Source organism: Saccostrea echinata, unplaced genomic scaffold, assembly GCF_033153115.1.
Source record: "Saccostrea echinata isolate AGI-Se365-2 ecotype Australia unplaced genomic scaffold, CSIRO_AGI_Sech_v1 ptg000033l, whole genome shotgun sequence".
Classification (NCBI taxonomy): Eukaryota; Metazoa; Mollusca; class Bivalvia; order Ostreida; family Ostreidae; genus Saccostrea; species Saccostrea echinata.
The window spans coordinates 4,306,698-4,320,545 of NW_026889782.1; the positions used below are offsets into that span (position 1 = coordinate 4,306,698).

The 13,848-nt window shown below is 32.5% G+C and overlaps 1 protein-coding gene across 1 annotated transcript in view; it reads right to left on the minus strand.

The window, feature by feature from the left end:
* Nucleotides 1-8,734: 8,734 nt before the first annotated feature.
* LOC133198035 (uncharacterized) overlaps nucleotides 8,735-13,848 on the minus strand; it is a 30,697-nt gene continuing 25,583 nt past the window's right edge. Inside the window, exons 15-18 of the mRNA XM_061334190.1 lie at nucleotides 11,142-11,298; nucleotides 9,900-10,105; nucleotides 9,069-9,121; nucleotides 8,735-8,770 (exon numbers count right to left, since the gene is read on the minus strand). Coding sequence (XP_061190174.1) covers nucleotides 8,735-8,770; nucleotides 9,069-9,121; nucleotides 9,900-10,105; nucleotides 11,142-11,298 — 452 coding nt within the window. The remainder of the gene's footprint in view (nucleotides 8,771-9,068; nucleotides 9,122-9,899; nucleotides 10,106-11,141; nucleotides 11,299-13,848) is intronic.

Genomic DNA, 13,848 nt, shown 5'->3' on the forward strand with positions numbered 1-13,848 from the left:
TAGAAATATACAAAATATGAAAAAAAAAAACGACAGGTATTTTTTCAGCTCAAGGTCCTTCTTCCCATTAAGGACTGAATTTAATAGCTAGCCGATTTATTCGGTATAAATTAGGTCGAGTCAGTTAACTTTGTATAAACCAGGAACCAGTTTATAAAAAGCGCAAACTAGTTTATATTGATGAAATTGGCAGCTATTAAACCAGTTCCTTACAATTTTTTTTTTCATTCTTTAAGTGTAAGAACAATTGTTCAAAATTTATATGTAACGTCAATGTCTAAGTAGAATTGAACATTTACTTATAAATTTTTTTCCATCATTCTATTTCTTTTTAAAGGGCGTCAAATAAACTTAAAAAATCGCTCGCACCAAGTATGCAGATGGGGAAAACTAACTTTCTTTAAATAAAGACACAAAACTCCAAAGTAAACCAGAAAAATCGAATCTATTATTTATTCCACATAAATCCAGGTAACTCATTCAAAATTTGGTGAAATGTTTATATTTGCATTTTATAATATTAGTCTGAAGATGTTAAATAAGACATCAACATTTCAAGAAAATTAGCTTGTTTATTATGGCGCTCCTTTCAATGATTTTTTTTTTTATTTTTGTGAAATATCATTCTCCAATTTAATTGCTTTCTATTCTCTCTCCTTTTGAAAGAAATAAATCTAAGAATAATTTTGCTTTTCAGGCCCTCATATTAAATTTTAGAGGACATACTGGATTCATCCTGTCCTTGTGTCCATATTTTTTTCTCGACTTAACATTATCTCTTCAAATGTTTTTCAATGCCTTTTGCAAGTTTAAATATAAACATGTGCACCTGATACTTTCAGATTAATATTTTAAAAAGATGAGATATTGCAGGTTTTACATTTGCAGTAATTATGTTCCCCAAACGAAGTTTGGGAACATATTGTTTTTACTCTGTTTCTTATTATTATTATTATTATTAAGTCTTCCGTTCACAACGGAAGACTTATAGTGATTGTATTGTTTCTTTTTAGGTCTTCCATTCACAACGGAAGACCTATAGTGATTGTATTGTTTCTTTTTATTATTATTATTATTATTATTATTATTATTCCCAAATTTTGTGAGCGCGATTACTCAGAGATTGTTGGATAGATTTTCACAATTTTTCACGTGCACTTCGTGTGATACTTTTTAAGCAGAAAAATATACAGGATGTGACCATGACTGACTATGAAATCAGAAAACATTAAATAAAGAATGGGTGTGACTGATATAGAACTAATTTTTGGTCTATGTAAATGGATAGGGGGATTGGGATTAAGAGGGAATCTCTCTCTCTCTCTCTCTCTCTCTCTCTCTCAGACGTAAATTGAACATTTCAGCATCATAATGACAAATCTACCATTATAGAATATGAAATTCTGTATATAAGTAAATGGTAATTATAACCACATGTTCCAGATTTAAAACTAAAACGAATATATAATTCAAATGCCTAGCTGCACGAACGTCTCCAAATATTAATCAAGACGGGGGGGGGGGGGGGCTTCAAAGGAATTAGATAGTTTTATGAATTATAAGGAAAAGTACGGACGTCAGTTGCATGTACATAATTATATATCAATACATAAAATTGTGTTCATTCAGGTAAATGTATATACCTATCCCACATATCAACAGGACCTGTGCAATTTTTTTTATCATGTTTTTTTTATCTCAAAAGAAACATACAGAGTAGCATTATTCACACAGAATCGCATTTTCACATTTTTTTTTTTACTCTGGAGTATTTCACAAGAATCCAAGAATCACCTTTTCACATTTTTTATAACTCATTGGGTATATAGAATATAGATCATGTGACATAAATAATTTAACTTTTTATCAAAAATACATGTAATAACCAAATCTAATCTATATATTGATTTTCTTTCTTTTAAGTGACATATCAGTTTATTTCCAAAGGCTTTAATACAGTCTGTATTACAAATTTCTATCGCTCAGTTCCTTTTTGAGTGTACGTAATATTTTTTAATATCGAAAAAAAAAACTCGGAAATCGGGATAATTTCGCATTCAAATCATAGAGAATAATAAATCGTCTGCATTATAGAAGGCTTAGTAACTATCTTATTCAGAACTTACTATACGAGATAGATAAAACTGCATGCCTGTCCATCACTATAAATGTATATTCAGTGCATACAATATATTTACTTGAATTATATACCTAGCATATATAGTAATTTTTTTTTTAGATATATTCATGTGTAAATCAATTAACTGTCGATTACTCAGAGATTGTTGTATAGATTTTCACAATTTTTCACATGATAGTAGGCCGATATATGAAGTTTATATAAAATTCCGTTTTTTGAAAAATTCACTTCCGGTCCGAAGTTACGGCCGAATTTCCAATTTTTAAATGGACTTTTGTCCGGAATTTTTCTCGGAAACGGTTTGAGGTAAAGATGTGAAATTTACAGGAGTATTAGATCATGACATTCTCTTTGTTTCGAAGTTGTTTTCGTGTGTTTCCGGTACTTCCTGTCCGAACCGGAAGTGAACTTGTGTTTGGTCAATTTTTAACTTTTTTGTTTTTTAATATTTTTTCAAGATATTATTATGTATAACAGAGGTTATTCTACAAATACTAAATATATAATTTGTTTTAAAATTGGATTGCGCATTTTCTAGATTTTAGGTACCGTCATTTTCCCTATTTACCTAGTGTGTATACAATGGGCAAAGAAAGATAACTCTGACTTGTAAGTGAGAATAGAACTTTCGAAATAAAGGCGGAAATAGTATCGATGACGTCAGAGACAGATACACTCTCCATATCAAAAATATTTAGACGTTCCATATGCACTCTTCTAAATGTAAGAGTACGTTGGTTACCGCTTCCAGTGCATGTATAGTTTAAAGTTGCCAGTGTAGTGTAAGTCTGTATTGACAGTTAATTGATTTACACATGAATATACAGACCCTAAAACGTGCTACTACACCACTTGCACGGTTCGGTTCGTTTCGTTTTGTGTACGGTACGGTACGCTTCTTGCACGGAACGGTACGCTTTGTGCACGGTACGGTACGCTTTTTGCACGGTACGGTTCGTTTTGTGTACGGTACGGTTCGCTTTGTGCACGGTACGGTACGCTTCTTGCACGGAACGGTTCGTTTTGTGAACGGTACGCTTTGGTGAACGGTATGTAAATTAAGTGGGCGGAGCCTGTACGCTTTAGTTTATGATTGGCTACTTCATAAAGTCGTTTATTTCTTTATTATAATCTCTTTATTTTATATAAATCCAAGGACGGTGTCGCAAGCATTTTTAACAAGTTGTTTTTAAGTTAAAACTGTTATAAATATTTCCTTTTTACAGCTGTATTTTTGCTATTACATGTAACTAGTCGTCTTTATAACTGTATCTTTTTTTAATCAACTTTCTGTATGAACTATTTTCAATTTTTAAAATAAAATAATTTTAGTTGTCTATTTATTAACTTATTTTGTACAACATCGCCTTACGGTTCAATAACTTGGAAATAAATCGAACATATCAACAAACACTGTATAACAAGGATGAAAAAAATATTTTGGTTGCGTTGCCATAAAAGGCCTTTCTGTATTTTTTTTTAAAGAATAAGCGTACATATGTTTTTTTTTTCCTTTAAATTTTCCAAATTGAATACGATTATTACATATAATTTTAAATATTCACTTATCACACTTTTAAACAAATGAGATTGATTTTATATCATTTCGTCTACCATTCTTTTTACGTTCTTGTCACTGTTTCTTCATTAGAAAAACAAACAAACAAACAAACAAATTCTCTTCACCGAATGATCAAACAAACAATAAAAAATAAGTTTTTATTTTTATTTGCAAGGAATTATAATTTTTTTTACATAGCTTTCTTAGGTGTTTGGCTCACTAGGAAAAATACATTGAAAAGTAACCGGTAGAAATGCACACAATTAGTAAAAAATATTACTTTATTTTTTGTGCGCGTAATTGTTTTCCTTATTACATAAATTTTCCATCGATGTGTAAAAACGCTTTTTGAAGGAAGTTACAATCAAGAAAACGGTTAAGAAAGCTACAATTCCATCTAACAATGTATAAATGTATATAATATATATTGACTGCAAAGACAGTTTTCCGAAATAAATAATGTCAAAATGTTAGAAATAAATAGTCCGTTTTTAATTACCTTGAAAATAAATAATATGCAGCCATGCATGTCCTCAAAAACTTTGAAAATGAATAATTTGCCCATGCCGGGTGCTACCCCCCCCCCCCCTTTTGTTTCCTTGTCAAACTCAAACTTTTTTTTTATTGAAGATCTAGAAGAAAAGCTGACTGCACATGAAATTCTGTTTAAATTTGCTGATTAAAACTAGTTCATTGTTGTAGACTTACTGTTTAAGACAGCATACTGTTGATACACGTGTGAATGTAGGCATATCTGGACTAACGGGATTAGATACGGTTCAATATATACAGCTCAAGTTTTTACCTGTGCACGTGTGATGACAATACTTGATCGAAATTTTCAAATGTTTTAGAGTTAATAACGAAAGACGTCAGTCTAGATAACGAGACCATGGCAAGATATGTACAGTGTTTCTTAAAAAAAAAAACTTGGGTGAACACGCATGCATGGACTAAGCATTTTTTTTAAAGATTAAACTGGGCTTAATGTGTAAATTCCAGGTAACATATTTTACCTGCAGATTTCGGCGAATAAAGCAAATGAAATGGGAAAATGCTTTAAATAAAAATTAATTCTGACATATATCCAGATTTTTTTTTTTTTTTTTTTTTTTTTTTTTTTTTTTTTGATTACGTGTGTTTAACTGAAAATTCCATGGGAAAATGTGGCGTTCGAACTTTTTGACAGTATGTTATATGGGCGATAACATCTTGAGTTGGTCAGAAGAGTAAACCAACACATATTATTTATATTTACATCGCTTTTATTTATTTTTTCTAGTGATTGAGAGGCGTTTACATTTTAACATGTCCGCTTTCAAGTTGATAATTTAGTTCGTAATTTTTTTTTTTTATTTCATGAATAAAAAATAATTTTAAGGGCTTGGTTTTGGATAATAGCACAGAATCCTAAATAAATACATTTTTCAATATGTCTTAGTTTCCGAGAACGTTCATAGAGACAAGAATATGGTAGATAAAAGCTATAGAAATAAACGATGAAGTATTTAATTCTCTTTAATTTATTATAAATTGTACACGAAAATACTACGATGCTGCATTTAATATGGAAAAAAAGTTAGTCAAGCACAACCCGATCATGCATAGCGAATAAGGAATCGCCTCACACTCTGTCGAGTTGTTTTGAAGTCGTAACTAGTTTTGAGTAGATTCCTTATATTAACAGATGTAAGTCCAGATGCGTTGTACTTAATAATAATATTTTGAATCTCCAGGGTTATTTTCCGTCCTTCTTTAACGTGCGCTGCGTCGAAAGAAATAAAAGAAAATTACCTTCTATACTTGGTCATTGCAAGATTCGGAATGCTTTCGGGGCGTGGCTTGCATAATTATTTCAAAAATTATTCATGAACGGTACGGTACGCTTTGTGTACGGTACGGTACGCTTCTTGCACGGAACGGTTCGTTTTGTGTACGGTACGGTTCGCTTTGTGCACGGTACGGTACGCTTCTTGCACGGTACGGTTCGTTTTGTGTACGGTACGGTTCGCTTTGTGTACGGTACGGTACGCTTCTTGCACGGTACGGTACGCTTCTTGCACGGAACGGTACGGTTCGTTTCTGAGGTGTAGTAGCACGTTTTAGGGTCTGTATCTAAAAAAAAATTAATATATATGCTAGGTAGCTAATTCAAGTAAATATATTATAAGCACTGAATATACATTTATAGTGATTGACAGGCATGCAATTTTATCTATCTCGTATAGTAAGTTCAGAATACGATAGTTATAAGCCTTCTACAATGTAGACGATTTATTATTCTCTATGATTTGAATGCGAAATTATCCCGATTTCCGAGTCTTATTTTCGATATTAAAAAATATTACATACACCCAAAAAGGAATTGAGCGATAGAAAATTGTAATACAGTACTGTTTTAAAGCCTTTATAAATAAATTGATATCTGCCACTTAAAAGAAAGAAAATCAATGTATAGATTAGATTTTGTTATTACATGTATATTTGATAAAAAGTTAAATTATTTATGACACATGATCTATGCTCTATATACCCAAGGAATTATAAAAGGTGTGAAAAGACGATTCTTGGATTCTTGTGAAACACTCAAAGAGTTAAAAAAAAATATGTGAAAACGCGATTCTGTGTGAAATAATGGTACGCTATATGTTTCTTTTGAAAAAAAAAAAACATGATAAAAAAAATTGCACAGGTCTCTTGATATGTGGGATAAGTATACCTGAATGAACACAATTTTATGCAATGATATATAATTATGTACATGCAACTGACGTCCGTACTTTTCCTTATAATTCATAATACATAAAACTATCTAATTCCTTTGAAGCCCCCCCCCCCCCGTCTTGATTAATATTTGGAGACGTTCGTGCAGCTAGGCATTTGAATTATATATTCGTTTTAGATTTAAATCTGGAACATGTGAATATAATTACCATTTACATGTATACAGAATTTCATATTCTATAATGGAGATTTGTCATTATGAAATGTTCAATTTACGTCTGAGAGAGAGAGAAAGAGAGAGAGAGAGAGATTCCCTCTTAATCCCGATCCTCCTATCCATTTACATAGACCAAACATTAGTTCTATATCGGTAACACCCATTCTTTATTAAATGTTTTCTGATTTCATAGTCAGTGTTGGTCACATCCTGTATATTTTTCTGCTTAAAAAGTATCACACGAAGTGCACGTGTGTTGACCTGTCAATCAAAATCACTTGACGCTGTATGCACTGCAATAAAATAGCCTGAGTTCGAAATGATCTTGAAATATGATCTTTAAGTATCTCTGATGCAACAAACTTGTGAAAAAATAGAATAAAATAAAAAATAAAGTATCTCGGTATTATGAACTTCGATTGTGGGACGTGGAGACCGGTCCTTTGGATGAGATCGTATAAATCGAGGTCCCTTGTCGCACAAGATGCTGGCATAAAAAAGATTTCCCACTGCTCAATTGCGATAAGTGCCAAAGTATAGGACAAAAATTTGCAGTCTCCACCGGCGTCTCCTGTGAGTGAAAAATTCTGGAGAGGGACGTTAAACAACATACGTATAATCAATCAATCAATCAATCGATTGCTGAAGAATTACTGTAATTGAATAATCTGTCTTATAGGTATGCTGTCAAATCTTGATATTATAACTTTACAAAACTCAGTGACTTTACGTTTAGTGTGATACTAACTTAATTCATTATATTTTTTATAACACCATCACAATTATGCCAAAATATACATACAATGAAGTTTATGATAGTACGGTGTTCGTTCGTCTGTTTGTTTGTCTTAGAAATGATTGCAAACAATTTTTTTTTAAATTGCTAATGATATACGTTTATCCAAATGTATTATACAAGATTGATAATGAAAATCAAAGTACAATAAGTACTGAAAGGACTTTTTTCCAGTTATTTTTTTCTTTCACAGTAAATATGATATGTATGTTTTTTCCACAGAAAAAAAAACAAATTCTTACAGATTTAGAAGAACGGAAGACTTTTTTGTTGCCATGGCAACAAGAGTCTAGTTATTATTATTATTCTTTTTTTCTACTTTCTTCTCCGGCACTTTTTTGTCCGGGAGTGTTCTCATAGAACCACTCATCCAATTGACATGAAACCTTTTTAAGGTTAATAGGCATGTTGTGTAGGTGTTCGGAACGAAGGTCATTTTGCGCGCACATGCATGCACGTGCGCGCGCGTGCAATGAGTGAAATGACTGATATACTTGATGAAGCCGTAACTTTTACATTTCTTGATGAATTGCTTTGAAACTCAAACTCTAAAGATATATTAGTAGTCTAGACAAGATAACATGGTCAAATTAGCGTGAACTCACGCGCATGCACGTTCGCTCTTCTCTGATTGGTTGATACAAAAATCTCAATTATTTCCTTGTTTTTTGACAAAATACTTTGAAATTTAGAATATAAGTATATATTATAAGGTGCTAAAACATGTTATATAGCAAATTTCTTGAAAACACGCGCATGCAGGTGTGCTGCAATCTGATTGGTTGAAACTTTAAATGTCTATAACTCCCTTGGTTTTCAACAAAACAGGATGAAATTTACGACATGGATAGGCACGTAGAGCTCCTACATTATGATACTATCAAAACTGAATGCAAGGCCATACATGCGCGTATGCTGAATTCTGATTGGCTAATACTTAAAGGGTTACATCTCTCTTATTTTTCAATGAGATTCTTTAATATTTAACACAAATGTATGTATTGTGAGACACTATAAGAAAATTAATGTGAAAAATGTAGAAAACATGTGCAAGCACATGCGCTGAAATTTGATTGGCTAATACCCATATGGCTATATCGGAGTAGTTTTCCAATGAAATACTCTTAAAAATAAAATGTCCATCTATATTACAAAAGTATTGTTCAATTTATTGAAGCTTGTAGGGAATGGGGCATTATAAGGGATTGGGGAGCCGTTTGGGGAACATCTGTAACGGTTCCCGTTACAATTAGCACTAGTTTATCATGATATAGTTTTTATAGTGTAGAAAATGAATTACTGAGGCAACTGCAGCTTTTGAAACCGTTTCCTCTAAAAGAAAAGTACAAAAAAGAACTCTACTGTCATCCAGTTCAACTCGCTAATTTTTCAAACTGATTTCCTTAAAATTAACAAAATTACAGTTTGAAATGTACATAATGTAACAAAATAAATGTTATGACTGACAGTGTGAAATATTGTAATCACTCCAAAACGAATAAACACAATATATAAACAAACCAGTATTATCACGAGTGTTTTCAGCAGACAATATTCACTCACAGCAAATTTTAATGTAGGGATTCTGTTTCATTATTTATTATTTTGTCAAATTAAGTTTGTCACACACCCTGTGCGCCATTATACGTTGGAATTTTTTCCGGATTTCCTCTTTTGTTTTCTCTGAAATAGAATGAAACAAAAAGTCATTTATAACAGTATACTTTTTTTCAAAATCATATAGAATTCTACCTTTCATATACATTTTAATACAGGATTCTAATTTGGAATACGGTAAAAATTAAGTAACTGGACTTCCTGTCAAAGATCAAAAAAGATATATATCTTTTTAAAAATCTTTCAATATGCTGAAAAGCTGAAATACTTATTAGCTCACTTGAGCTTAAAATGTCCAGTCATCTTTTCTGATCAAACCTTATTCTGTAATGTTTCCGCATTTTCGACCTCTTTTCAAGAAACATTTTAAGTAGAATTGACAGGTAATCCCCTTAAGGAAAGGGAATTAAAAATTATATAAATAAAATGTCACCCCCTTTTTTTGACAGAGACAATCAAGGAAAATAACAGTGCAGTGGTGTCTCAAAAAATCATTAAGAACCACTGGTCTTGAAAAGACGATGCTTAAGGAAAAGCTAAATACGTAGATTTGAAATTGTTCCATCATACTAAGAATTAATTTTTCCGGATAACCATTAGGTCAAAAAAGTTCATCGTGTGTACAATTTCTGACTATAAATTTATAGGCCTTTTGAATGATGACCATGATCTAAATTTAATATGAGTGAAATAATTCTCAACGGCATGTTATAGAAACAAACAAATCGACACGCCACAACTTTCCGGCTTGTACTTGTGTACTGACACCGTCTCGACATGAATTCATTTTATTACCGGTAAATCTATAATGCATTCTATAAACAACAGGTACTGGTCCACTTACCATCTTCGTCTTCCTTACAGCATCCACAACAACAAGAACGAAACGCTTTGCCACAGGTACAAAAGGTGATAACCCGATATATTCTGTAGAATGTCCATACTAGATTAACTGGTGAAGGAACTCGATATTTGTAATTCATGATCACGGTGTAACGTTCAAATCGCCAAAGGTTCTCAGCATTAGCTGTTACTCTCTCATATGTAGAACTGTTTAAAGAAAATCCACCGTGATTAAAATTCTTCGTTAAATGTCTTATTACTGGAACAGTTGAAAAAATAAATTTGAACAAGCATTCTGCGAGTATTGCATTAGCAATACTAGTCCACGACCAGCTAGTGTAATCTGGTTCCCGTTAAAAATTGAAAAAGCCATAATTCCGTCAAAAATCAATGAAGCGGAACGAAATGCGAACTTTATCTGTAACTCATCGAGAAAGTCACAAACCAAAAATCAGCTCAATATCTGCAAGCGTTTAGAAAAAAATTTCGGAAAACCCTGAAAAATTGAAAAGGTCGTAAATCCGTCAAAAATCATTGAAGGGGAACGAAATGCAAACTTGATCTGTAACTCATCGAGATTCACTCACATACCAAAAATCACCTCAATATCTGCAAGCGTTTAGAAAAAAAAGTGCGGAAAACCAAGTGGGACAGACTGAGAGACAGACAGAGGGACAGACAGAGGGACAGACAGACGGACGGACAGACTCAGAGGAAACCTATAGCCCCCTCCAGTTTCACCGGTAGGGGACTAATAAAACAAGAGATGTTTGTGAAACACTTATGACCCCCCCCCCCCCCCCTTGTCTGGACATACATTATAGGATTTGCTCGATCGTACCCAGAACCGAATTTGACATAGATATTCTTATGATAAATCTATATATTAAAGTTCATTTCAGTATGTCCAAGGGGCATAACTCTGTCAAAAATTGCTCGATCATTTCCAAAACAGAATTTAACCTAGATATTCTTATGATAAATCTGTGTACGAAATTTCATTTCAGTAGTTTTAACCTCTGCGAAGAAAATGAACGAAAACTGTTGCTGGACCGACCGACAGACAGACCGGCAGACTGACAGCAGCAAACTAATATGCCCTCCCTTCCTCGACGGCATAATTATGATTAAATTAGAATGTACAGGGTATTTATGTCTAAATATATAAGGATGGTTTATTTTAATTTTCAATTAAATGTTAACTTAACCTCTGTTGATTTGTCGTTCATTGCAAACCAGTTACCTGAACATAGCAATAACCAGGTTAACAAGCAAGAGATTGGAGAAGAGCATGTAGAGAGCTGACACGGCTCCTACTGTCCAATCTTCCCGAGGACACCTGTCTTCCGAGGCATCCGACCAAATGGTCTCATTTGCTGTACATTCATCTGCACAGGGTCCTGTATTTCCTTATTGAATCAAAAAAGATACTGTACTTGATAAGTACTTAAATATCTCATTAGAAAGAACTTTCACTTTTCATGCATGCTACCCCTTTTTATTTATAAAAGGTAATAATAATAATAAGGACCCGTTGGCCGACCAATCGTGCCAAACAACCTTTTTCTTGAAATGAAACCTTGGAACACTGGATTCCCTCAAAATAATATACTTTTTCGTCGCATGGCTAAAGATCAAGTGTCTAACTACACAAGATTTAGAACCAGTTATGATGTTTATTTTTGTTAGATTATACTGCACAGAATAAGATGTTATGCTGTATACATGTATATGTTTAAAAAACAAACAAACGAACTATGGACAAAATTAACTTTGAAGATTGTTTATTCATTTTTGCTTCAAACGATTGATTTTCTAGATGAAGTACGATCTTTTATTTGCGATTTTATAAGATATTTGCTACCAAATATCTTAACATACATTTGTTTGACAGAAATCGCACTCGGTATGTTGGATGTTCTAATGAATTACGTGACCTCTATTAATTTTAAAGTTGAAAGTCAAAAGACCGTTTAATAGCTTTAAAACAATTTACTTCAGACACGTCCAACTTTGTTTTTCTTTAAAAGTAACCGTCACGGCAGCTCAGTCGGTAGAGCGCTCGCTCCTCGATCGGATGGCCGTGTGTTCGAATCATGGCCGGGACTGACCTAAGTCGATAAAAATATCGACTTATCGATAAGTCGATAAGGTAGCAACTGTTCCTTTGCCAAGCGCTCGGCACTTTGAAGTGAAAATTGCGGGTCCTTTGGATGAGACTTTAAAAACCGAGGCCCCGTGTCACGTAGGCGTTGGCACGTTAAAGAACCCTCACTGCTCAATGGCCCTGAGTGCCGACTAAAGGTCTAAATTTGAAGCCCTTCACCAGCATGGTGACGTCTCTATATGAGTGAAAAATTCTCGAATGGGAGTAAAACAACATACAATCAATCAATCAATCTTAAAAAGTTTATGACCCTAATTTAAAGTCACAAGCTAAAAGGTCACGGGTCAAATTATTAGGGGCATGGGAATATATTGTTTTATGTAAGGTGTTGTTTTCGATGTCATCATTTCGAAGTAGCATTGAAGTTTAAAAAGAATGATATTCACGTAATGTTTTAAATATGATAGTTTCAGTTATAATCATAAACTTTAAAAAATGTTTACTTTCTAACATTATACAATCATTTCTTATGGTAAATTAAAGACCAAGGGACCGTTTTTTAAAAGAACGACTAAGACTAAAATTTAAATCTGTTAGTAACTTTTAAATTTACATTAAATAGAAAATGGTTTTAATCTTTATAAAATGTATGTAGAAAGATACTTTTACTTTAGTAATTTTAAACAGAATTATTAATTTTGCAAAGTTTTAAAATCAAATCAAGTTTATGGTCTTGGTCGTAAGTTCTTTTGTTAAACGGGCCCCAGGTTTTTTGAGATAAAAGACAATTGCCTTTTCAATGGAAAAAAATAATACTATTTCAAAGTTCAATGCGGCAGACAGATTTTTTTTTTGTATTAAGCAGGTGTTATATTTTTTTATGTCAATCGTTCAACAAATGATAATACCATTTTTTTCGTTTTCTTAATTAATTATAATATGTATTCAACTTTAGATAATGTTATTCCAAACATCTGTTCAAAAATAATGTATTAACAAGAAATATAGTGTTTATCTATTAAACGTCTATATTCATGAGCATTTGTGAAAAGGGGAATAACACAATTTCCTTTTATAACTTGGAGAAATAGAAAATTAAGTTATTTCTCTTTTCAATATGTCAATAATGTTTTTGACCTGATGCGGCGGTGTCTGAGAAACCTGGTTAATGGTTTCATTGGGGGGCGGGGGGGGGGGGGGGTAATTTTATTTTTGGCCTAAATTTACTTTTCTTCTCATTGTTCATTTGCAACATTGTTTATTTAAAATTCCTGACTCTAACAAATACTCTTTAGTTGATACTAGAAAGATGCTAAGTGTCTGGTTAAAAATAAATAAATAAATAAAAATAAATTTTATCGAGATCACGTCTTCCAACAATCTGTCGGACGTCCTCTTGCGTCCAATTATAAGCAGATCTATTTGTGTATACATATCAAGCAGAATTTATTCCAAAACTGATACACAAGAACCACATACAAAAATGCTTTTGGATCGCTTAAATCTGACTAAACAAAAAAATTTGGATGTCTGAAAATTTTTTAACACTTTTTTGCAAGTCGGATTAAAGCGGTAAATGAGGATTTATATAGGCCTAAACACTTGCCTTGATTTTTACATTTAGTTATATAGAAAATATCTTATCAATTTAAGACAATTAACATTAGTTCCTTTTATCTATGTCGACGAGATATATCCCAGTGACCTTGAAATTAAAGATACAGTCTTCCACATCTGTTTCATATTTCGATATTTACTAGAGGATGTCAGCGGTGAACTTACAACCAAATTTTATGATAAACGTGATGACTTCAACTTTCATATCGTCAACTTTCTAACAATA